Raw genomic sequence first — 24649 nt, forward strand, 5'->3', positions numbered from 1 at the left:
CACCTGTTTCAGCTTTCTTATTTTAACTAGGCAACTATACCTCAGTGTGAGCTCATGCTTTTCGCTAACAAACTTCAAATGTAATTTCCCCTTCTCTTTATGAAAAAGTACTCTGGATAAGGATATTCATTTTGAAGTATGCAGCCATCTTATGACTGAGCCATCCGAGACACATTTTGCTTCACGCCCACAAGGACCTAACTACCACGCTGGAAAAATGACAAAAAAGTTTTGTCAGTGTCTCACTCTATCTGTACTTGATAAGAGAATTATATAATAAAGGTAAATTAATAAAGAATCCGACCCTGTCACGTAACCAATTAGTAGTTATGTAGCATGGGTAATGAATAATTAAAGTACTGAACGGAAGTCCCATAAGGTCTAGTAGAGACTTGGAAGGGAGAGAAATGTGTGTGTGTGTGTGATTAGCGGGCCTAAGGGAACTGTAGATGTGTGTGTGTGTGTGACCCGACCCGAAGAGGCTTGGAAGCAACAGGGAGGAACCTTCAAGGTTCCCCTAATCTCGGGGGAAAGGAACAGGCAGCGCTGGATAGTGATTAACAGTGGTGGGAAGTCCGGGGAGGGACACTATTCACCTACTGTTCGTGTGTATGGGTGTGCGTAGGATATCTACCTGTTTGTGTGGAGGAATGTGCGTAAGTGGAGAGTTAGCATAAAATGAATGTCTTTGTTATTTGGACCTCAGAACGTTCTCTGAATAAACTGTACAGACCTTTTGCAGAAAGCTGAGTCCTTGCCTAATTATTATTAACCCAGTGTCTTACAAACCTTGGGGATTAGTCAAGGCTTATTGATTGTTAATTATTATCATGGGGATAAAATAATTCCCTTGACAGTACTGCACAGATTTGGTGTTGTCACCATGACTGAAAAGAGTATGCTCGTGGTACAAGACCTGGTGCAAATAGTTTTATACAGCAATATTATATTTTCAGGGAATATTTCTATAGTTTTGTTCTTGGAAATTGTGTTTCTAAGGTGATTGGTCTCGCTATCCACGATGACGAGATTTGATACTCTTTCTGAGCGCGAAGCGGGCAGAGGTTGAAGAGTTAATTCTTCTGATCACTGCTTTTGATGACCGTTCCATGTCTTCTCTGGGGATATGGAGGAAGTATGATCAGAGGGGTAGCCTTGTATATTTGAGAAAGTCAAAGAAAAAAAGTTTTTATATGAGACTCAAATAAGGTGTAAGTCCTACAACAAAGCTTGTATAGTATATTCGTAGCTATACAGAGATGTGTCTGGTTAGACTGTAAACTCTCCTTCCAGACTCACATTAAGCATCTCCAATCCAAAATTAAAGCATCCTTCACTCATGCTACCAAACATACCCTCGTAAAACTGACTATCCTACCGATCCTTCGGCGATGTCATTTACAAAATAGCCTCCAACAGTCTACTCAGTAAATTGGATGCAGTCTATCACAGTGCCATCCGTTTTGTAACCAAATCCCCAAATACTACCCACCACTGCGTCATGTATGCTCTCGTCGGCTGGCCCTCGCTTCATATTCGTCACCAAACCCACTGGCTCCAGGTCATCTATAAGTCTTTGCTAGGTAAAGCCCTGCCTTATCTCAGCTCACTGGTCACCATAGCAGCACTTTCACTGGTCACCCCCAAAGCCAATTGCTCCTTTTGCCGCCTTTCCATCCAGTTCTCTGCTGCCAATGACTGGAACGAACTGCAAAAATCACTGAAGCTGGAGACTCATATCTCCCTCACTAACTTTAAGCACCAGCTGTCAGAGCAGCTCACAGATCACTGCACCTGTACATAGCCCATCTGTAAATATCCCATCCAACGACCTCATCCCCATACTGTTATTTATTGTATTTATTTAGCTCCTTTGCACCCCAGTATCTCTACTTGCACACTCATCTTCTGCACATCTATCACTCCAGTGTTTAATTGCTATATTGTAATTATTTCGCCACTATGGCCTATTTATTGCCTTACCTCCCTTATCCTACCTCATTTGCACACACTGTATATATACTTTTTCTATTGTATTATTGACTCTATGTTTGTTTATTCCATGTGTAACTCTGTGTTGTTGTTTGTGTCGCACTGCTTTGCTTTATCTTGGCCAGGTCGCAGTTGTAAATGAGAAGAATGTTCTCAACTAGCCTACCTGGTTAAATAAAGGTGAAATAAAATAAAAAAATAAAAAAATGTGTACAAAGCTCTCTCTCGCCCTCCATTTGGCAAATCTGACCATAATTCTATATTCCTGATTCCTGCTTACAAGCAAAAATTTAAGCAGGAAGCACCAGTGACTCGATCAATAAAATAGTGGTCAGATGAAGCATATGCTAAACTACAGGACTGTTTTGCTAGCACAGACTGGAATATGTTCTGGGATTCTTCCGATGGCATTGAGGAGTACACCACATCAGTCATTGGCTTCATCAATAAGTGCATCAATGACATCGTCCCCACAGTGACCGTACATACATACTCCAACCAGAAGCCATGGATTACAGGAAACATCCGCACTAAGCTAAAGGCTAGAGCTGCCGCTTTCAAGGAGCGGGACTCTAACCTGGAAGCTTATAAGAAATTCGAAACAGGCAATGTGTCAACACAGGACTAAGATTAAATCGTACTACACCGGCTCCGACACTCATTGGATGTGGCAGAGCTTGCAAACCATTACATACTACAAAGGGAATCACAGCCGAGAGCTGCCCAGTGACACAAGCCTACTAGACAAGCTAAACTACTTCTATGCTTGCTTCGAGGCAAATAACACTGAAACATGCATGAGAGCACCAGCTGTTCTGGACAACTGTGTGATCGCGCTCTTCGCAGCCGATGTGAGTAAGACCTTTAAACAGGTCAACATTCACAAGGCCGCAGGGCCAGACGGATTACCAGGACGTGTAATGCAAGCATGCGATGACCAACTGGCAAGTGTCTTCACTGACATTTTCAACCTCTCCCTGTCCGAGTCTGTAATATCAACATGTTTTAAGTAGACCACCATAGTCCCTGTGCCCAAGAACAATAAGGTAACCTGCCTAAATGACTACCGACCCGTAGTACTCACGTCTGTAGCCCTGAAGTGCTTTGAAAGGCTGGTCATGGCTCACATCAACACCATTATCCCATAAACACTAGACACACTCCAATTTTCATACCGCCCTAACAAATCCACAGATGATGCAATCTCTATTGCACTCCACACTGCCCTTTCCCACCTGGACAAAAGGAACACCTATGTGAGAATGCTATTCATTGACTACAGCTCAGCGTTCAACACCATTGTGCCATCAATGCTCATCAATAAGCTAAGGACCCTGGGACTAAACACCTCCCTCTGCAACTGGATCCTAGACTTCCTTACGGGCCGCCCCCAGGTGGTAAGGGTAGGTAACAACACATCCGCCACGCTGATCCTCAACACTGGGGCCCCTCAGGGGTGAGTGCTCAGTTCCCTCCTGTACTCCCTGTTCACTCATGACTGCACGGCCAGGCACAACTCCAACAACATCATTAAGTTTGCCGATGACATGCATTTGGTGGTTGATCTGCTTCTTTTCTGTGGGTGGCACTGTGTGCTCTTTTCGAAGGATGGATCCCGGACTCTCCGGGGCTATGGGATCCGGGGGGTCGGGGTGGTCTGCCGGGCATTGGGATGACAACCCAACTCGGGATGAGGAGGGATTTTAGCGGGTGGAATAGTGGGGACCAATTGGAGGTTTACTTAGTAGCAATGCAAATATCATGGTACAGCTATATAGACACTCAATCATCATGTTACTTTTTGATGGTACGTTTACAAACATATATTTTGATAAATAGAATTGAAACTTGTATCTCATTATGGTAAGTGGTGAAATAAGTATAGCCAGTTATAATTGTAATGGCTTAGCAGATAATAAGAAAAGACGATCAGTATTTACCTGGCTAAAAGAGAAGGAATATAATATATATTGTTTACAGGAAACTCATTCAACAATTTTAGATGAAGTTTTGTGGAAAAAGGACTGGGGGGGGGCATATATATTTCTCACATGTGCAAAGAAATTCAAAAGGGGATATGATATTAATTAACAGTAATTTTGATCCAAATGTGCAAATTGGCCAAACAGATCATCAAGGTAGATGGATTATTTTAAATATGTTATTGGACAATAAACAGATATGGCTTATTAACCTATACGGTCCAAATAATGATGATCCAAGCTTCTTTGAAAATATATATATATAAGAATTTATCAACTCTACAAGCAACACTAGACTCTATTATTATGGTGGGATATTTTAATACTGTCTTAAATACCTCTATGGACCGGAAAGGAAATAACACTACAAACTATCACCCTCGGGCACTTAAGGAAATCATGAATGTCATGGATATATTGGAATTAGTAGATATATGGAGGCTTAAATACCCTGACCTAGTGAAATATACATGGCGGAGGCTTAATCATGCCAGTCGTCTTCATTACTTTCTTATGTCATTCTCTCTGGCACCAAACATTTAAAAGGTGTTGATAGGGGACAGAATGCGGTCAAATCATCACATAATTGGTATATATATTACTCTTACAGAATTTCCACGTGGGCGAGGATATTGGAAATTTAATCAAAGCCTACGTGATGACAACTTGTTTATAACTAGGACAGAAGAATTTATAACGGACTTTTTCCGACATCACATAGGTACAGCAAATCCCCTTATTGTATGGGACACTTTTAAATGTGCCTTTAGAGGCCATGCAGTTCAGTATTCTTCTATAAAACAAAAGCAATTTAGATCAAAATAGTCCATATTAACAAAGGAAATTAATAACTCTACCTACATGTACTGATTACCTCAATTACGTCCACTAACCTCCATTGACTCTGTACCGGTACCACCTGTATGTAGTCTCGCTATTGTTATATTACTACTGCTCTTTAATTACTTGTTCCTTTTATTTCTTATTATTATTCGTATTTTTTAAACTGCCTTGTTGGTTAGGGGCTTGTAAAGTACGCATTTCACTGTAAGGTTGTATTCGACGCATGTGACTAATACAATTTGATTTGATTTGATCTATTGAGCAAAAGAGGCGGCATTTTACGCCACCTGCCAAGTACACCCGCTAGACCAGAAGCGGTTCAACTAGTGCATGTGCTGCCCTGCGCTGGCTTACCGACTGGAGTTTGGAGAAGTATTCAGGACTGCTTTCTTTTCGTTTTCAAAAGCATCGGGAGGGAACTGCGTGTCCTTGAGTCAGTGATTGACGTGAGAAATCGTGAGGAGAAGTTAATACTTTTGGTTAGGATCGACAGCAGCATTAGGCTTTTCATTCGGACTAGGGCAAGGATTCTACATTCACCACCGGACCAGGACAGAGGATTTAAACATGTAAAATGCATTTAAAAATGTAGAAAACGCCTGCTGGCAGACGACTGGTCCAAAACGGCACTATTCATCCCAAGCCGTGAGTCAGGACTTTTTGTCCGGAATGGAAATGTTTTATCGGAAAGACTTGATGATCTGTGCTGAACTCACCCTATCCGTTAAAACATGAAACATAAATTATGTTTAATATTGCTACAGATAGGGGAACGTCCAGGTCATTCTCTAATAATTTTGAGGATTTTGATTCCATACGCAGGGTGCTTCTATACAGGTCAGTATATTGATATATGCTATGCTATGGCAACGACGAAGGGAGTTAATATGAAAATGTTTAGGTAAACTATTTGCACTTTCTTTGTGTTTCTTCTCGCATTCATTGCACTTTTGTTTGACTGTTGTTGCTTTGTCCAAAGTCCAAAGCACTCTGAATGCCATATGGGATTTTAAAGGGGATTTAAAGACCTCGTGCAGCTCGTGAGGATGGGGAGGGGGCGAACTAAACATAATTGGTGCTCTTGCCCATCTATTCAGAGGGAGATAGCTTGTTAAAATGTCGCAATATTTTTGATTTAGCTGCGTTTGTGATTTTATTAGATACTTTGCACATTTGAGATACATATGTATCTCACATTTCCAGAGCGTTTCAGACAAATGTTTCACTTAGTTTAGGCATAGTCAAGAAGAGGAACCTAACACTAGTTTACATTTTTGTTTCTATTAACGTTGTTACACTGAAACATTTATTCAGTCAACCTATTGTAATGACCTGACTAGATCATGAAGGAACAATTGTCCAGACAGAGGATGGAGTTAACGAATGGACGGTTTATTAACACAACTTAACACAGGCTACTGTTTGGCCGTAGCCCACGCCAAATAAATGAAAGGTACCCTACAAATGAACCGTGACCTTCTCTTGTGAAGCCCAGACATAAGAGAGAGAACAATGGCTAAAGTGCAGTGCCACCTTTCTCCCCCTGGAAGGAAGCTGCACCCGGTACACAACCTCCCCTACCCTCTCCAGGACGCTGCAGGGCCCCACCCAGTGACTGTCCAACTTGGGGCATCTGCCTTTTTTCCTTAGGGGGCTATAGACCCAGACCAGCTCCCCAGCCACAAAGTGCCTTCCTCGGGTGTGCACGTCATAGTTCCTCTTCTGCCTCACACCTGCATTCACCAGCTGCTCTCTGGCGAAGTTGTGGGCTGTCTCCAGGCGGTCCTGGAGTCTCCGGGCATACTCCGGCCCCGGGGGAACATGAGGGCTATCCAGGGGCCGACCAAACGCCATCTCCGCAGGGGTGCGGATCTCCCTCCCCAGCATGAGGAGGGCAGGCGTGCAGGAGGTGGAGTCTTGGACAGCGGAACGGCATGCCATGAGGACCATAGGCAGGTGCTTGTCCCAGTCACGCTGGTGTTTGGCAGAGACGATGGCCAGCTGCTGTCCAAGCGTTTTGTTGAAGCGCTCCACAAGGCCATCACTTTGAGGATGGAGAGGAGTAGTGCGGGTCTTGTGCATACCCAGCCTCTCGCACATGGTGGCGAACACACGGGACTCAAAGTTTCTGCCTTGGTCGCTGTGGATGGACTCCGCAGCTCCAAACCTGCTGAACATCCCCGCTGTCAGGGCGTCGACGATGGTCTCTGCCTCCTGGTCAGGCAGAGCATAGGCCTCAGGCCATTTTGTGAAATAGTCCATAGCCGTGAGCACCCAGCGGTTTCCACTGTCTGTGGTGGGGAACGGCCCAACTACATCCACTCCCACCCTCTCCATGGGAGCCCCCACTGGGAACTGTTGGAGCTGAGCATGAGAGCGGCCTGGGGGGCCCTTTCTCGCTGTGCAGTTGTCACAGCGGCGGCAAAAGTCCTCCACATCCCTCTTGTGCTGCCCCCAGTAAAAGCCCTGACGGAGGCGGCGGAGTGTTTTTGTGACCCCAAAGTGTCCAGTCCCCACCCCCCCATGAGTACTCTGGAGCACAGCCTCCCGCAATGCTTTTGGGACCACCACCTGCCACCTCTCCTCTCCCGTAGCTGACTCCTTCCATGCCCGCTGTAGCACGCCATCAGCCAGCCGCAGTCTCTCAAACTTTGACCACAACCCTTTGGTCGCGAGTGAGAGTGCTGTCACCTCTTCCCATGGTGGCCTCACCTGTGCCTCTACCCACTGTAGCACTGGCTGTAGGTCTGTGTCCCGTCCCTGCTGCTGTCCCCATTCAGCCACGTCGACAGTCTGCAGCTCACAGCAGACAGGGCCGCTCACCCGACACACTGTGGCACAGACCCCCTCCTCTGCACTCAGCGCTCTCTCCCGTCCCTCTCTCTGTTCACAGTGGCGGCAGCCATCTGCAGTACAGGGCCGACGGGACATGGCGTCGGCGTTGGAGTGGCGTGCCCCTGCCCTGTGCACCACTGTGAAGTCATACGGCTGAAGCTCCTCCAACCAGCGTGCCACCTGCCCCTCTGGTTCTCTGAACGACATGAGCCACTGGAGAGCAGAGTGGTCAGTCCTCACAGTAAATGGCAGGCCACCCAGGTAGTACTTGAAGTGTTTGATGGAAGCCACAACAGCCAAGAGCTCCCGCCGGGTGACACAGTAGCGGCGCTCATGTTTGTTAAATGTTCTGCTGAAGTACGCCACCACTCTCTCCCCCTCTGGCCCCACCTGGGCCAGCACCCCACCCATGCCCACATTGCTCGCATCTGTGTCCAGGATAAAGGGCAAGGTGAGGTCAGGGGGGGCGAGCACAGGGGCCTCGATCAGTGCACATTTGAGGGTGTTGAAGGCCTCCTCACACTCCCCTGTCCAAGTGAAGGCCTTGTCCTTCGGCAGCAGGCGGTTCAGGGGAGCAGCGACGCTTGAGAAGCCCCGTACAAACCTCCTGTAGTACGAGGCCAGGCCCAGGAAGCTCTTCAGCTGACGCTGGTCGGTGGGGGTGGGCCAGTCCCGGACAGCCCCCACCTTGTCCTCCATGGTGCTGATCCCCTCCTTCCCCACTCGGTGGCCCAGGAAGGACACCTCTCTCCTCATGAAGTGGCACTTCTCGGGGTGGAGCTTCAGACCTGCGGCAGCCACCCGCTCCAGCACACTCCGTAGCGCCACCAGAGCTGACTGGAAGGAGCTGCCATGGGCCAGGATGTCATCGAGGTATACCAGACACTGCTGTCGGGGGATGCCATCCAGCACCCTGTCCATCAAACGCTCAAAAGTAGCTGGAGCGTTGCACAGGCCGAAGCACAGGACCTTGAACTGCCAGTGTCCTCTGTTAGTGGAGAACGCAGTTTTGGCTCTGGCCTCTGGGGAGAGGGGCACCTGCCAGTAGCCACTGCGGAGGTCTAGTGAGGAGAACCAGGAGGACCCCCTAACCAGGTCCAGCGACTCATCGATACGTGGTATGGGGTATGAGTCCTTCCTGGTTACCTCATTCAGCCGCCTGTAGTCCGCACAGAACCTCAGCTTGCCCCCCTTCTTAGGAACCATGACAACCGGCGCCGCCCAGGGGCTGTCTGAGGGCTCGATGAAGTCTGCCCGCTGCATCTCCAACACAGCCTTGTCTGCCGCCTCCTGGCGTGCCAGCGGGATACGGCGGGGACGCATCTTGATGGGTCGAGCATCACCTGTGTCGATCTCATGCTGCACCAGATGAGTCTGACCCACCTCTCCCTCACTCAGCGCAAAGCTGTCTCTGAATTCAAACAGCAACTGCCACAACCGTTCCTGCTGCTCAGGGTCAAGACCAACACAGTTCCTCCCCCATATCTCCCTCACTGCAGACAGTGTCCTCTCCTCTCCCATCTGGGGTAGCTGGACTGGGGGGGTGCGGCCCGGGCTCACGGAGGGCTGTGTCGTGGGGGTAGCTGGGGGAATGTAACACACAGCCGTAGGTGACAGGGGGACTGGAGAAAAGTCACACACAGATGTGGGGGAGGGGGGGCAGCCATGAGTCTCTGCTGCTTTAACTGTTGGAGTAAAGGGTTTGTTGGGTTGAGTGTATGTGATATTAGGGGGGGCCATGGTGACTGCAGGCCCTCCCTGGAAGCTCAGTGTGCCCCCATTTAGGTCTAACTGGCAGCCTGTGCTCCTAAGAAAGTCCAACCCCAGGATACAAGGGTCCTGCACAGCCGCCAACCACACGGGATGACGCACAGTCCTGCCCCCTACTGTCAGAGTCATTATTCCCTTCCCTTTCATGGGTGCCAGCTCACCTGTGACTGTGCGGAGCTGCACAGTTGTGGGCTCACACTGAATCCAACCTGGTACAATATCTGGCCTCACCAGGGTTACTGTGGACCCAGTGTCCACCAGGGCAGAGCAGGGCACCCCCTCCACAGTGACAGGGACATGACAAAAGTCCCCAACACAGGTCCGGCCCACCACGACAACAGGCTCCGTCCGCTTGCCCACGTCTGCTTCTGGGGGAAGTGGAGCCTTGCTTCCCCGTCTGGGCCGGTGGGCTCCTCCTGAAGAAGATGGTGGTGGTTGGGATAGAAAGCCAGGGGTCCGCACTACCCGGTCAATGCGGACCCCGAGCCGTTTCCCTGAGCTCCGGGGAACTTGGGGCAATCTCGGCGCAGATGGCCTGTCTGGCCACAACCCCAGCAGACCCGGGGACCACGGCGTGTGTTTCGTTCCACCTGTAGCGACACAGCACGAATGAGTTCTGTCATATCAGCCACGCATCCAGGCTTTTCCGGCTCTGGGCTGCTCTGCCCCCCAGCTCTCCCAGAGGGTCTGCCTCCCTGCGCCCCCACCAAAGACCCAGCTGAAGCCCCAGCCCACACCAGCTCCCTCTCCAAAGCCATCTCCAAGGCTATCTGCAATGACTCAGGATGAGCCAGCTGGGTCTGTATGCGCAGCTCCGTAGGAGAAAGCGCCTGTATGAACTGGTCCCGTGCTAGCTCGCTCTGCACGTAGGGGGGCATGTGAGCATATGCCCGCCGAGAGAGGCTCTCAATGTCATTAGCTAGCACCCGTAGAGGCTCTCCAGGCTGCCTGCGTCTATTACTCAGTTCGGAGCGCAGCAGCCCGGGCTGTACACACTGTCCATAGCGCCTCCTCAGTGCTCCCACTAAGGCACCATAATCGCGTCTGTCCTCGGGGCTAATCAATAACAAACAGGCCAGAGCATCATCCGTCAGGCATAAAGCCAACTGCAGTGCCCTATCTTCATTCGACCACCCCCTAAAATGAGCTAACAGTTCAAACTGAGCATGAAAAGCTTCCCAATCCGCCTTACCGGAATACTTTGGGGTCTTAACAGATACGGACGCAGCCGGGGGCTGGGCGCCGCCATGTTTGTTTACATTCCGAGCCCCAGATTCCTCGTCCCGCCGCGTCGACGTCACCCCTTCGGTCCGCCCACCAGAATCCGCGCGAAACACGTTAGACGAAGCACTCATGCCCGCTTCAGCCGCCATCACTCTAACGTCCTCCCTCAAGCGGCCTCTGGGATCCGACGCCCTGGCGATCTCCTCAGCCAGATCCTCCGACGTCCATGCACACGCACCTCCTTGGCCATAACCGTCCCCTACCTCCACCGTCACTTTTGGATTCCCTTGAAGCATTTTCAACCCCGTTCTTCACCCACGTTAGCTAGCCACCGAAGTCAGCTAGCTGGCTAACTTCTATACACGTTTTTACTTCTGACACCAGTGTAATGACCTGACTAGATCATGAAGGAACAATTGTCCAGACAGAGGATGGAGTTAACGAATGGACGGTTTATTAACACAACTTAACACAGGCTACTGTTTGGCCGTAGCCCACGCCAAATAAATGAAAGGTACCCTACAAATGAACCGTGACCTTCTCTTGTGAAGCCCAGACATAAGAGAGAGAACAATGGCTAAAACCCGGTCTTAACTTCCAATGCTCCATCCCCCTGCCCAACCCCCCTTCACGCCACTCCGCCAACCACCAGGCTGCCCGGTATCTGAACATTCCAGGCATTCCCGTGATTGGCAGATAGCAGGTTGATTGGCATGACCCCGCGAACACTGGTAAGTACGACACAACCCACTAATAGCCTAACACCTAACCCACAACTGTCTGTGCGGGTCGCTACACTATTTTTATTGCACGCGTATTAGTGGCTAGATGTGTACCTACTCCCTTGTCTGTTTTCTATCCTGCTAACGGAAAGCTTCCATGTTGTCATGGAAACGTGAACATCAGCCAACCACACTGAGACAATTTGCGTCACGTGGCATTGTTGAAGAGCCCGTATGCAGACAACATGGCGATAGACTGACGATGCTCACAAAGTAGAAAGTAGCTCAAACGTATTAACTTAATGTTTAGAGTTATGACCGGTATCATCTTGTCGAACACATTGAACGAATGGAATTATGACTACTAAAGATTATAGCGGGACGCTCGAGCCCCTTGCAGCTGCGCGTAAGCACCGGAGACGGGAGGGCGACGACAGGGAGGAACTGCATGACAACGGGAATGATAGTGAATCAACATCATCAAGTTACTGTCAGTCCGACTACTCCGAGTAAGATAACCCTGTACATTATTGCTTGTTGCTTCCAAAGAGAAACCCTATTTTTGAGAGGGCTATGGTATTGAAGGGCTGCATGACTGTTTGCAAAATACAAATCATATCACATGTTATTGGTCACATACGCATGGTTAGCAGATGTTAATGCAAGTGTAGCGAAATGCTTGTGCTTCTAGTTCCGGCAGTGCAGAAATATCTTATAAATAATCGAACAATTCCCCAACAACTACCTAATACACACAAATCTAAAGGGGTGAATGAGAATATGCACCAAAAAATATATAGATGAGCGATGGCCGAGCGCCGTAGGCAAGGTGCAATTGATGGTATAAAATACAGTAATACATATGATATTAGTAATGTAAGATATGTAAACATTATTAAAGTGGCATTATTTAAAGTTGCATTGTTTAAAGTGACTAGTGATCCATTTATTAAAGCGGCCAGTGATTGGGCCTCAATGTAGGAAGTAGACTCTAAGAGTTAGTGATTGCTGTTTAGCAGTCTGATGGCCTTGAGATAGAAGCTGTTTTTCAGTGTCTCGGTTCCAGCTTTTATGCACCTGTACTGACCTCGCCTTCTGGATGGTAGCGGTGTGAACAGTGGCTCGGGTGGTTGTTGTCCTTGATGATCTTTTTGGCCTTCCTGTGACATCGGGTGCTGTAGGTGTCATGGAGGGTAGGTAGTTTGCCCCTGGTGATGCGTTGTGCAGACCGCATCACTCTCTGGAGAGCCTTGCGGTTGAGGACAGTGCATTTGCCGTACCAGGCTGTGATACAGCCCGACAATATGCTCCCTATTGTGCATCTGTAAAAGTTTGTCAGGGTTTTGGGTGACAAGCCAAATTTCTTCAGCCTCTTTCACCACACTGTCTGTGTGGGTGGACCATTTCAGTTTGTCTGTGATGTGTACGCCGAGGAACATAACTTTCCACCTTCTCCACTGCTGTACCTTCGGTGTGGATAGGGGGGTGCTCCCTCTGCTGTTTCCTGAAGTCGTCAATCCTCTCCTTTGTTTTGTTGACATTGAGTGAGAGGTGTTTTCCTGACACCACACTCCGAGTGCCCTCACCTCCTCCCTGTAGGCTGTCTCATCGTTGTTGGTAATCAAGCCCACTACTGTTGTGTCGTCTGCAAGCTTGATGATTGAGTTGGAGGCGTGCATGGCCACGCAGTCGTGGGTGAACAGGGAGTACAGTAGGGGGCTGAGCACGCACCCTTGTGTGGCCCCAGTGTTGAGGGACAGCGAAGTGGAGATGTTGTTTCCTACCTTCACCACCTGGGGGCGGCCCGTCAGAATGTCCAGGACCCAATTGCACAGGGCGGGGTTGAGACCCAGGGCCTCCAGCTTGATGATGAGCTTGGAGGGTACTGTGGTGTTGAATGCTGAGCTGTAGTCAATGAACAGCATTCTTACATAGGTATTCCTCTTGTCCAGATGGGATAGGGAAGGGTGCAGTGTGATGGCGATTGCATTGTCTGTGAACCTGTTGGGGCGGTATGCAAACTGAAGTGGGTCTAGGGTGGTCGGTAAGGTGGAGGTGATATGATCCTTGACTAGTCTCTCAAAGCACTTCATGATGACAGAAGTGAGTGCTATGGGGCGGTAGTCATTTAGTTCAGTTATCTTTGCCTTCTTGGGTACAGGAACAATGGTGGCCATCTTGAAGCATGTGGGGACAGCAGACTGGGATAGCGAGCGATTGAATATGTCCGTAAACACAGCAGCCAGCTGGTCTGCGCATGCTCTTAGGACGCGGCTAGGGATGCCGTATGGGCCAGCAGCCTTGCGAGGGTTAACACGTTTACATTTTTTACTCATGTCGGCCACAGAGAAGGGGGGGGGGCAGTCCTTGTTTGCAACCTCAGCTGTCTATCCGTCTAGTCATCTTTATCAGTTGCCACCTCAACTTTATAACTTGACAACCGAGGCAGCTCACTGGAAGCGACTTGACAAGTGAAGCAGGATGCACACTGACTGTAAAGTGGTCTAGAGGTGGCTTACTGGCTACTGTTATTCTTCACCAATGTGTGGACAGTGATCGATGCATGGCTTTGAAGTATAAACATCTGTTTCATTAAGCTCATGGCATGCGTTCTTATTATAAAGGCAAGGTAGGCCTATGCTATGTTCACCTAACAAAGTCTGTGTAGTGTATGGATTCTATGAGATTAGTTTAAAAGTGTATAATTATAATTTATTACATTTCTATAGTGCTTTTCATAGACTCTCAAAGTGCTTCAAGAGCAAAAAACAAACAAGCAATATATCATGACAGATCAACCAATAGAGGCCAAGTCTTTGAAAGCTGCATGGTTGATGATGGTGATGGAGTCTGCTGATGATCTTATAGCCAATGGACTTCTCTTCCACTCTGTGTAGCAGACACTTGACTGATGCTTCATCAGGTCTGGGCGCCAGAAAGAGCACCACTCACAGTTCAGAATAGTAGCCAGTCGTCCTCACTATGTGTCCTCTGCCTTAGCACTGCTGTAGTCCTCTATCTTACGCTTCAAGCGACTCTTTCAAACAAAAAGCTAGCCAAGACAAAAAGTGCTAACCTGTCAGTCAATATGGAAATCCGTGGCTCAAAAACAGCAGATACTGTATATATACAATAAAAACTCTTATGTCATCAAAAACAAAAGAGCTGATTTAAAATTCTATAATTAAAAACACCTAAAAGATAACTAAATATGTAGCTACACATTTACAGGAGCTCTGTGCTTAGGCTGCTACTAGGGCTCCATGGCAACTATATGTTTTTATTTGTATGTTTTTATTGTTGTCTGGCCGTCTCATTGACTTGGCCATTGTTTGCCTCTAGTCTACCAATTCCAAGCAATCCAAATATCATCAGCTTAAATGTTGTGTTCACCGTATCCAAAGAGCCTCTGAGTATGAGTACTGATGTAGGATCAGTTTAGCCGTTTAGGTCATCATGAATAACATTATATGGACTGGTTGGGACCTGATCCTAGATTAGTACTCCTACTCTGAGATGTTTTGAGGATAAGGGACCAGAGCTCTATCTGCACTGCAGCACTGGTATGGACAGATAACTATCTCTGCTATCCTATCTGGCCATATCACCTTTCAAAGAAGGTCGTCATCTGTACTCAATTAATGTAGAACTCAACTGTAAGCCATGGAATGCGTCCAAATGGCACCCTTTTCCCTAGAATCCTATGTGCAATAATCAAATGGAGTGCGCTATGTAGTGGATAGGGTGCCATTGGGGACGCAGACGTGGTATTGAAACAGAAAAGATGGATGAGGCAAAAGTAAAAGGAACCATCAGTGTAGTTGCACTATTCTGGGCCTAGTATACTACTCTCCTCCTCTTTTTTTCTATCAAAGTTTGGGGAAATGTATTTTTCCAGTTTGGAAACTTAACCTTCATAAATAATTATATGCTATTTACCATCCTTAGTGAATTTGTGTTTTCCTAGAGTCTACCAGAGGCAGCACTGCTTCATTTAGAGGGAGACCGACTGACAGAAAAAAATGCCTGGCTGAATTTTTTGGGTTTTCTTTTTGCCGAGTTAGGGCATTTTCTCTCTCGGGGCGGTGATGTGGGTTTCCCTTTTTCTCGTCTCTTCCTGTCTCAAAAAATGCAATTTCTTGTCTTTCTCGAGGCGTGTGGTTTTCCTTTTCCCCCAAATGCCACACGATAAATTAGAACAGAAATGCACTCCACTGGGAATGAGTAAGAGAGAAGATTAGGAGATAATAAAACATCTTGTAAATGTAGTTGTTTTGAAGTATTATTAAATTAAAACAACAATGTATGTCATACAACTTTACACCTGTGGCCTACATGGTGGTTGTCCTATTACAAATGTGCCTTTCAGTCATCGCTCTCTCCTTGACTGGAGCTATTCACTGACCCAGAACACAATACAAGATGGGCTATCAGACTTTCTGGCTGTTTGACGGAGTTTCACTTGTTACACAGTAGTATAATTGTGTTACTAACCTGTTGAATAGCATCATACAAGACTCATACAAGACTCATGTTTAGATGGGGATTGAAGTCGACAAGGGCTAATCTGACATACTGTGATGAAAGCCAATGTGTTCTAAATTGATTAGAATATATGCTCTTTTAATCCTCAAGCGAGCCTTACGCCTCTACACTGTAGTTCTTGCCAAATTAACCTGACAATCCCTATCAGATGGGTTCACTGGGCAGGCAAACCATCACTTTTCACTCTGCTCTCAAACAGTTTCACTCAGTCTATGCTTTTTGTCTGTTCATTCCCAGCGACCTAGAGCCAGAATGGCTGGACGATGTCCAGAAGAACGGCGAGCTCTTCTACCTGGAGCTGAGCGAGGGCGAGGAGGAGGCGGCATTAGCTCAGGCCGCCGCCAATAACGGCCTCTCCACCAATCACGTGCACTTCAGCGAGAAGGAGGCGGAGATCATCAGCGAGGAGTGCAGGAAGCGTCCTGATGGCACTCCAACCAAAGGAGAGCCCAAGCTGAAAAGACTGGCCAGGATCCTACGGAGGAAGAGGCGGCCATCCCAGCGGAGTGGGCCCGAAGGAGGAGCCAAAGACTCGTCATCGCTTCCGACGTCCATCTTGAAAAACCAGGCGGGGCAAAGGGCGGGGCTGGTGGTCCAGCAGCAGCAGCTGAAGGAGGTGTGTGTCTACCTGAACCCCAAACGGCTGGGCAGCTGCTCCCCTCCTCCCCCAGAGAGAGGGGGTCTACTGGAGGCTCTGCTGGGGGTGGTGCATCGCCCGTCCTGGGGCCAAGGAGACCCTGCAGGGGGGAGGGGGGAGAGAATCACCGTCCACGGCCTGGTGCCCAACAGCCCCGCCATCAAGTGTGCACAGATACTGATTGGTGAGTGTTCAAAACCTCACTGTGGGGATGTCCGAAATGGTACCCTATTCCCTATATAGCCAACTGATTTTGACCATAATCGCCCTGGTCAAAAGTAGTGCTCTTTAAAGGGAATAAGGGTGCCATTTCAGACTCACTTAATGTGTCTGTCATATACACATTGCCAGACCTTTGGATGGGCACTGGCAGAAATCCCAGAAAGACTGCAAGACATTTTTTATTGACATAAATGACATGATATTAAGTACTTATAAAGTTGTGTTTTAAAGCAAATCGTTTCTTTTGTGGAGACTGACGTCAACACAGTTGCTTTGGGCAGACCAAGGAATGCAAAGAAACTCCACATGAGTTAGTGTTTAAAGCCATGCCTTTCATGTAGCCTACCACTCCATGCTAAAACAATTAGCCTAGACTCGTTAAATACCTGAAATAATTGAGGTGAAGTCTTTGTTAGGGAGATAGGAATGGATAGAGGTCTGCACAGGGGCAGGTGAAACTCCTTGATGTACAAAAAGAAACAACAGCACGTTTGGCTATTTCTATATCCCTGGACTATATCTCCAGACTGTGCTCCTCTACTAAATCCATACTATTTGGAAAACAGATGACACAATACTTTTTCGCCGTACCAACCAAAGTTGTTAGGAATTCGACTTAGTGCAGCTCATTAAAAACAGGGCCAAAAAGATACACGCATACATACAGTTGAAGTCGGAAGTTTACATACACCTTAGCCAAATACATTTAAACTCAGTTTTTTCCAATTCCTGACATTTAATCAGAGTAAAAATTGCCTGTCTTTGGTCAGTTAGGATCACCACTTTATTTTAACAATGTGAAATGTCAGAATAATAGAACAGAGAATGATTTATTTCAGCTTTTATTTTTTCCATTACATTCCCAGTGGGTCAGAAGTTTACATACACTCAATTAGTATTTGGTAGCATTGCGTTTATATTGTTTAACTTGGGTCAAACGTTTCATGTAGCCTTCCACAAGCTTCCCACAATAAGTTGGGTGAATTTTGGCCCATTCCTCCTGACAGAGCTGGTGTAACTGAGTCAGGTTTCTAGGCCTCCTTGCTCCCACACGCTTTTTCAGTTCTGCCCACAAATTTTCTATAGGATTGAGGTCAGGGCTTTGTGATGGCCACTCCAATACCTTGACTTTGTTGTCCTTAAGCCATTTTGCCACAACTTTGGGGTCATTGTCCATTTGGAAGACCCATTTGTGACCAAGCTTTAACTTCCTGACTGATGTCTTGAGATGTTGCTTCAATATATCCACATAATTTTCCACCCTCATGATGCCATCTATTTTGTGAAGTGCACCAGTCCCTCCTGCAGCAAAGCACCCCCACAACATGATGCTGCCGCCCCAGTGCATCACAGATGGGATGGTGTTGGTCATTATGGCTAAACTGTTGTATTTTTGTTTCATCAGACCAGAGGATATTTCTCCAAAAAGAACGGTCTAGGTCCCCATTTGCAGTTGCAAACCGTAGTCCGGCTTTTTTATGGCAGTTTTGGAGCAGTGGCTTCTTCCTTGCTGAGCGGCCTTTCAGGTTATGTCGATATAGGACTCGTTTTACTGTGGATATAGATACTTTTGTACCTTTTTCCTCCAGAATCTTCACAAGGTCCTTTGCTGTTGTTCTGGGATTAATTTGGACTTTTCGCACCAAAGTACGTTCATCTCTAGGAGACAGAACGCGTCTCCTTCCTGAGCGGTATGACGGCTGCCTGGTCCCATGGTGTTTATACTTGCGTACTATTGTTTGTACAGATGAACGTGGTACTTTCAGGCGTTTGGAAATTGCTCCCAAGAATTAACCAGATTTGTGGAGGTCTACATTTTTTTCTGAGGTCTTGGCTGATTTATTTTTATTTTCCCATGATGTCAAGCAAAGAGGCACTGAGTTTGAAGGTAGGCCTTGAAATACATCCAAAGGGACAACTCTGATTGACTCAAATGCTGTCAATTAGCCTATCAGAAGCTTCTAAAGCCATGACATCATTTTCTGGAATTTTGAAAGCTTTTTAAAGGAACAGTCAACTTAGTGTATGTGAACTTCTGACCCACTGGAATTGTGATACAGTGAATTATAAGTAAAATAATCTGTCTGTAAACAGTTGTTGGAAAAATTACTTGTGTCATGCACAAAGTAGAGGTCCTAACCGATTTGCCATAACTATAGTTTGTTAACCTGTCTAGGACCGGCGGGACGAATTCGTCCCACCTACGTAACAGCCAGTTGAATCCTGTGGCGCGATTTTCAAATACCTTTGAAATGCTATTACTTCAATTTCTCAAACATATGACTATTTTACAGCTATTTAAAGACAAGACTCTCGTTAATCTAACCACACTGTCCGATTTCAAAAAGGCTTTACAACGAAAGCAAAACATTAGATTATGTCAGCAGAGTACCCAGCCAGAAATAATCAGACACCCATTTTTCAAGCTAGCATATAATGTCACAAAAACCCAGAAGACAGCTAAATGCAGCACTAACCTTTGATGATCTTCATCAGATGACACACCTAGGACATTATGTTATACAATACATGCATGTTTTGTTCAATCAAGTTCATATTTATATCAAAAACCAGCTTTTTACATTAGCATGTGACGTTCAGAACTAGCATACCCCCGCAAACTTCCGGCGAATTTACTAACAATTTACTAAATTACTCACGATAAACGTTCACAAAAAGCATAACAATTATTTTAAGAATTATAGATACATTACTCCTCTATGCACTCGATATGTCTGATTTTAAAATAGCTTTTCGGTGAAAGCACATTTTGCAATATTCTAAGTAGATAGCCCGGCATCACAGGGCTAGCTATTTAGACACCCACCCAGTTTAGCACTCACCAAAATCAGATTTACTATTAGAAAAGTTTGATTACCTTTCCTGTTCTTCGTCAGAATGCACTCCCAGGACTTCTACTTCAATAACAAATGTAGGTTTGGTCCAAAATAATCCATAGTTATGTTCCAACAGCGACGTTTTGTTCGTGCGTTCCAGACACTATCCCAATGGTAAATAACGGTCGTGCGCACGGCCTATTTCGTGACAAAAGATTTCTAAATATTTCATTACCGTACTTCGAAGCATGTCAACCGCTGTTTAAAATCAATTTTATGCCATTTTTCTCGTAAAAAAGCGATAATATTCCGACCGGGAATCTGCAATTAGGTAAACAGCCGAAAGAAAATACTGCACGGGGTCGAATCGGCACGCGCCTAATTCCATTGTCCTCTGATAGACCACTTGGCAAAGGCGATTATGTGTTTCAGCCTGAGGCTGCCTCGTCATCGTTCAGGTTTTTCCCGGGCTCTGAGAGCCTATTGGAGCCGTAGGAAGTGTCACGTTACAGCTAAGATCCTGACTCTTCAATAAACAGAAGCAAGAACAACAACACCTTGTCAGACAGGCCACTTCCTGCATGAAATCTTCTCAGGTTTTTGCCTGCCATAGGAGTTCTGTTATATTCACAGACACCATTCAAACAGTTTTAGAAACTTTAGGGTGTTTTCTATCCAAAGCCAATAATTATATGCATATTCTAGTTACTGGGCAGGAGTAGTAACCAGATTAAATCGGGTACGTTTTTTATCCGGATGTGAAAATACTGCCCCCTATCCCAAAGAAGTTAACAAGAAATTTGTGGCGTGGTTTAAAAACGAGTTTTAATGACTCCAACGTAAGTGTATGTAAACTTCCGACTTCAACTGTACATTCATTTGTATAGCCTACAGTATGGACTCGATAGAGTACGTTTGCGGAAATATCACTATTGACGCTTATTTTTGCTATCTATGTCAACATGCTGCTGTTATGCATTGACTTCCTCCTCCTCCTCCTCAGGTGATGACCTAGTAGCAGTGGACGATGTGGATGTCACCACAGAGAACATTGAGAGGGTTCTCTCCTGCATTCCTGGGCCTACACAGGTGTGTGTGTGTTTCCAAGACCACCCACCCCACTCATTACTGCCGTATTAACCTCTCTAGGGGAGGTGGGACGAAATCGGCCCACACTATTCAACAGCCAGTGACAAATCAGAGCGCCAAATTTAAAACCACAAAATGTCATAATTCTAAGTTCTCAAACATAGGACTATTTTACACCATTTTATAGATACACTTCTCCTGAATCGAACCACGTTGTCCGATTTCCAAAAGGCTTTACAGCGAAAGCAAAAGATTAGATTATGTTAGGAGAGTACATAGACGCAAAAAACCACACAGCCATTTCCAAGCAACTAGCATGCATCACAAATACCCAAAACACAGCTAAATGCAGCACTAACCTTTGATGATCTTCATCAGATGACACTCCTAGGACATTATGTTATACAATACATGCATGTTTTGTTCAATCAAGTTCATATTTATATCAAAAAACAGCTTTTTACATTAGCATGTGATGTTCAGAACTAGCATACCCACCGACAACTTCCGGTCACTATCCGAAGGGTGACGCGCGAGTGCATTTTGTGACAAAAAATGTCAAAATATTCCATTACCGTACTTTGAAGCATGTCAAACGCTGTTTAAAATCAATTTTTATGCGATTTTTCTCGTAAAATAGCGATAATATTCCAACCGGGCAACGTTGTATTCAGTCAAAGGCTAAAAGAAAAGAATGGAGATGTCTCGTGAACGCGCATCTCATTCTCACTGTCCCCAGGCTGACCACTAACAAATTCTGCTGCTGTTCTTTGCCCAGAGACAGCAGACACCCCATTCCACTTTCTGGCGGCTTTAGAGAGCCAATGGAAGCCTTAGAAAATGTCACGTTACAGCACAGATGCTGTATTTTCGATAGAGATGCAACAGAAGGACAACAAATTGTCAGACAGGGCACTTCCTGTATGGAATCTTCTCAGGTTTTGGCCTGCCATATGAGTTTTGTTATACTCACAGACACCATTCAAACAGTTTTAGAAACTTTAGAGTGTTTTCTATCCAAATCGACTAATTATATGCATATTCTAGTTTCTGGGCAGGAGTAGTAACCAGATTAAATCGGGTATGTTTATTATCCGGCCGTGAAAATACTGCCCCCTATCCCAAAGAAGTTAAAAGAACAGTAGTTAGAGGGAAGTATGCGCTGTTGTGTGTTGTGTTTGAGGTAAGTGTATTATTAGCTGTAATGCTACTTTCACAATGCGAAAATATACCAAAGACCTCCAACAGATTAGATGATTGTTGAGCCCTATTCACATGAATTGACCTCCGTGATCATGTATCTTTCTCAGCTCTTGGTTTTCTTCATGAAAAGTTCATTTTCTTCATGAATAGACCACATAAAACCTACACGTCTCTGTGTCCCAAATGGCACCCGGCGCCGATCAAAAGTATTGCCCTATGTAGGGATTAGGGTGCAATTTGGGACGTAGCCTCTGCAACAGCCACCAAAGAAAGGGAAGTCCTCCACATGAACTCAATTAAAGACAAACTCATTTTTTCAAACCAACACGTCTGCTCTGCTCGAAAGTGTTAGAAGCTGGTTTCTACACACTCATGGCAGGCAGGTGCATACAAGGCAGAAACACACACACTAAGACGCAAGGTAGACACACATACACAGACACGCAAGGCAGACCAAGAATGTGTGTCTGGATCATTCCACTGCCCCACACGTTAAAAGTGAGGGCTAGGATGCCACTGCAACGTGTTGGCATAAACCCAATGGATGCTATACTGTAGCTCTGACCAAAGTCACACATTCATAAGGCTAGAATGCCTTGAGTTGGCCGGATTCAGAGCTGAAATAAGTGAGCTACATCATTAATTGACCTCAATGACAGACGTGCTTGAAATTTGAAGATAAAGTGTGTGGATCTGAAGTACGAATACCAGATACTTATTTTGCTTTGCACAGTGAATCAATGAACCAAACCAAGCTAAGTGTACAGTGCCTTCAGAAACACACCCTTGGACTTTTTCCATATTTTGATGTGTTACAACCTGAGTTTAAAATGAATTAAATAGAGATGTTGTGTCACTGCCCTACACATGAATCACATTATTCAATAAATAAATTAGCCAAACCCAGCTAAGTGTACAGTGCTGTCAGAAAGTATTCACAACCTTTGACTTTCTCCACATTTTGTTGTGTTACAGCCTGAGTTTAAAATATTGTGGTAAACTGTGGGGTGTTGGGTTGAGCGTGCAGAGATTGACACAGAGACAGGGAGGTTGTAGTCCGCAAAAACAACTTTACTAAGACAGAATATAAACATAACAAAGAAAATCACTTAGGTTTGGCTCGGTCCTTCTCTACTGTGGCTTGGTGTCGGTCTCTCCCCGTTCTCTCTTGCGGTTTGCCACCGTGCTCCATTTATTTGGCCTCCACGGCTGGTTGGCACTTACCTCTAATTACCTCCACTTAGAGCTGTCCATGTCGGGGTGCCCAGCTCCCGTATTCCCAGCAACGTCGCCTCACGTACCTCCCCTCTATTACCATCCCCCGGGGTAGACCTCCTGGGATACCACCCCCCCACCCTTAGCCCTGACTGGTAGGGAGGCATGCTAAAGGCCAGGTTTGCATCCCTCCGGAATAGGGCGTCCGCATTGCCGTGCTGGGTCCCCGACCTGTGGATGACAGAGAAAGAGAATCGCTGTAAGGACAGGAACCAGCGGGTGACACGGTCATTCGTGTCCTTAACTCTTGCCACCCACACAAGGGGGGCATGGTCAGTAATCAGGGTGAACTTCCTCCCGAGGGGGTAATACTTCACGGCGAAGCACTCCTTCTCGACAATCGAGTATTTCTTCTTCCTCGGGAGGAGTTTCCTGCTGACATACATGGGGTGCTCCTCGCCTCCTGCTCTTGGGACAAAATGGCCCCTACCCGTGTCAGACGCGTCTGTCTGGACGAGGAGTTTTTTTTGAGAAGTCTGGGGTGACGAGTACCGGGTGTGAACATAGCGCATCCTTCAGGGCCTGGAACGACACCTCTGTGTCCTCCGTCCATCGCACCGTCTGGGGTAGTCGTGCCTTTGTTAAGTCTGTGGGGAGAAGCTATTGCGGCAAAGTTAGGTACAAATCTACTGTAGTACCCTGCTAACCCCAGGAATGACTTCACCTGCCTTTTGGTTCTGGGGACCGGCCATCCCCTAATGGCAACAATTATATTTATTTTTTCTTGGGGTTTCACATTTCCCCTCCCGATCTGATGGCCCAGGTACTCCACCTCGGCGTAGCCCAGCTTGCACTTGTGGGTGTTCGCGGACAGACCAGCATCCCTTAGCGCATCCACCACGGCCTGTAACCTACATAGATGTGACTCCCAACTATCACTGTGCACAGTTATGTTGTCCAGATTAGCAGCGGCGTACTCACTGTGCGGCCGCAGGACTCGGTCCATGAGTCGCAGAAAGGTCGCTGGTTCCCCGTGGAGCCCGAAAGGCAGAACCCGGTAGTGGTATAGCCCCCCAGGGGTGGAGAAGGCGGTCTTCTCCCGGGAGGCCGCTGCCAGTGGCACCTGCCAGTACCCCTTCGTCAGGTCCAAGGTGCTGACGTATCTCGCCATCCCCAAGCGGTCGATCAGTTCGTCCACCCGGGGCATGGGGTAGGTATCGAGCTTACCGACCTCGTTCAGGCTGCGGAAGTCATTACAGTAGCAGACGGTTCTGTCCGGTTTCGGAACCAGCACTATGGGGCTAGACCACTCACTGTGTGACTCCTTCAGTACCCCCATTTCTAGCATTGTCGCCACTTCCCGCTGGACCGCCACCCTCCGGGCTTCTGGTATCTGGTATGGCCGTTTACGCACTTTTTCTCCTGGACGGGTGTGGATATGATGTTCCACGAGATCCGTGCGCCCCGGCACCTCGGAGAACACGGCCATATTCCGCTGGACCAACTCTCTGAGCTCTTGTCGTTGGGTCGGGC

The 24649-nt window shown here is 46.9% G+C and overlaps 1 protein-coding gene and 1 non-coding gene across 5 annotated transcripts in view; both read left to right on the forward strand.

Moving 5' to 3' along the window:
• The first annotated feature begins 940 nt into the window (after positions 1 to 940).
• On the forward strand, positions 941 to 1151 carry LOC115195022 (small nucleolar RNA U3). Its single transcript, XR_003878563.1, has one exon. It is a non-coding gene; the product is annotated as a small nucleolar RNA U3 (small nucleolar RNA).
• A 3964-nt stretch (positions 1152 to 5115) lies between these two features.
• LOC115194451 (protein inturned) overlaps positions 5116 to 24649 on the forward strand; it is a 57225-nt gene continuing 37691 nt past the window's right edge. Inside the window, exons 1-3 of one of the 4 annotated variants that reach the window (XM_029754152.1) lie at positions 5116 to 5654; positions 16151 to 16734; positions 20613 to 20698. In XM_029754152.1, the coding sequence (XP_029610012.1) occupies positions 5563 to 5654; positions 16151 to 16734; positions 20613 to 20698 (762 nt within the window). In that variant the 5' untranslated portion in view covers positions 5116 to 5562. Of the gene's footprint in view, positions 5655 to 11554; positions 11878 to 16150; positions 16735 to 20612; positions 20699 to 24649 lie in introns of those variants that run through there. The other 3 variants (XM_029754151.1, XM_029754148.1, XM_029754150.1) reach the window with 3 other exon arrangements.

This window comes from Salmo trutta, chromosome 5, assembly GCF_901001165.1.
Source record: "Salmo trutta chromosome 5, fSalTru1.1, whole genome shotgun sequence".
Taxonomy (NCBI): Eukaryota; Metazoa; Chordata; class Actinopteri; order Salmoniformes; family Salmonidae; genus Salmo; species Salmo trutta.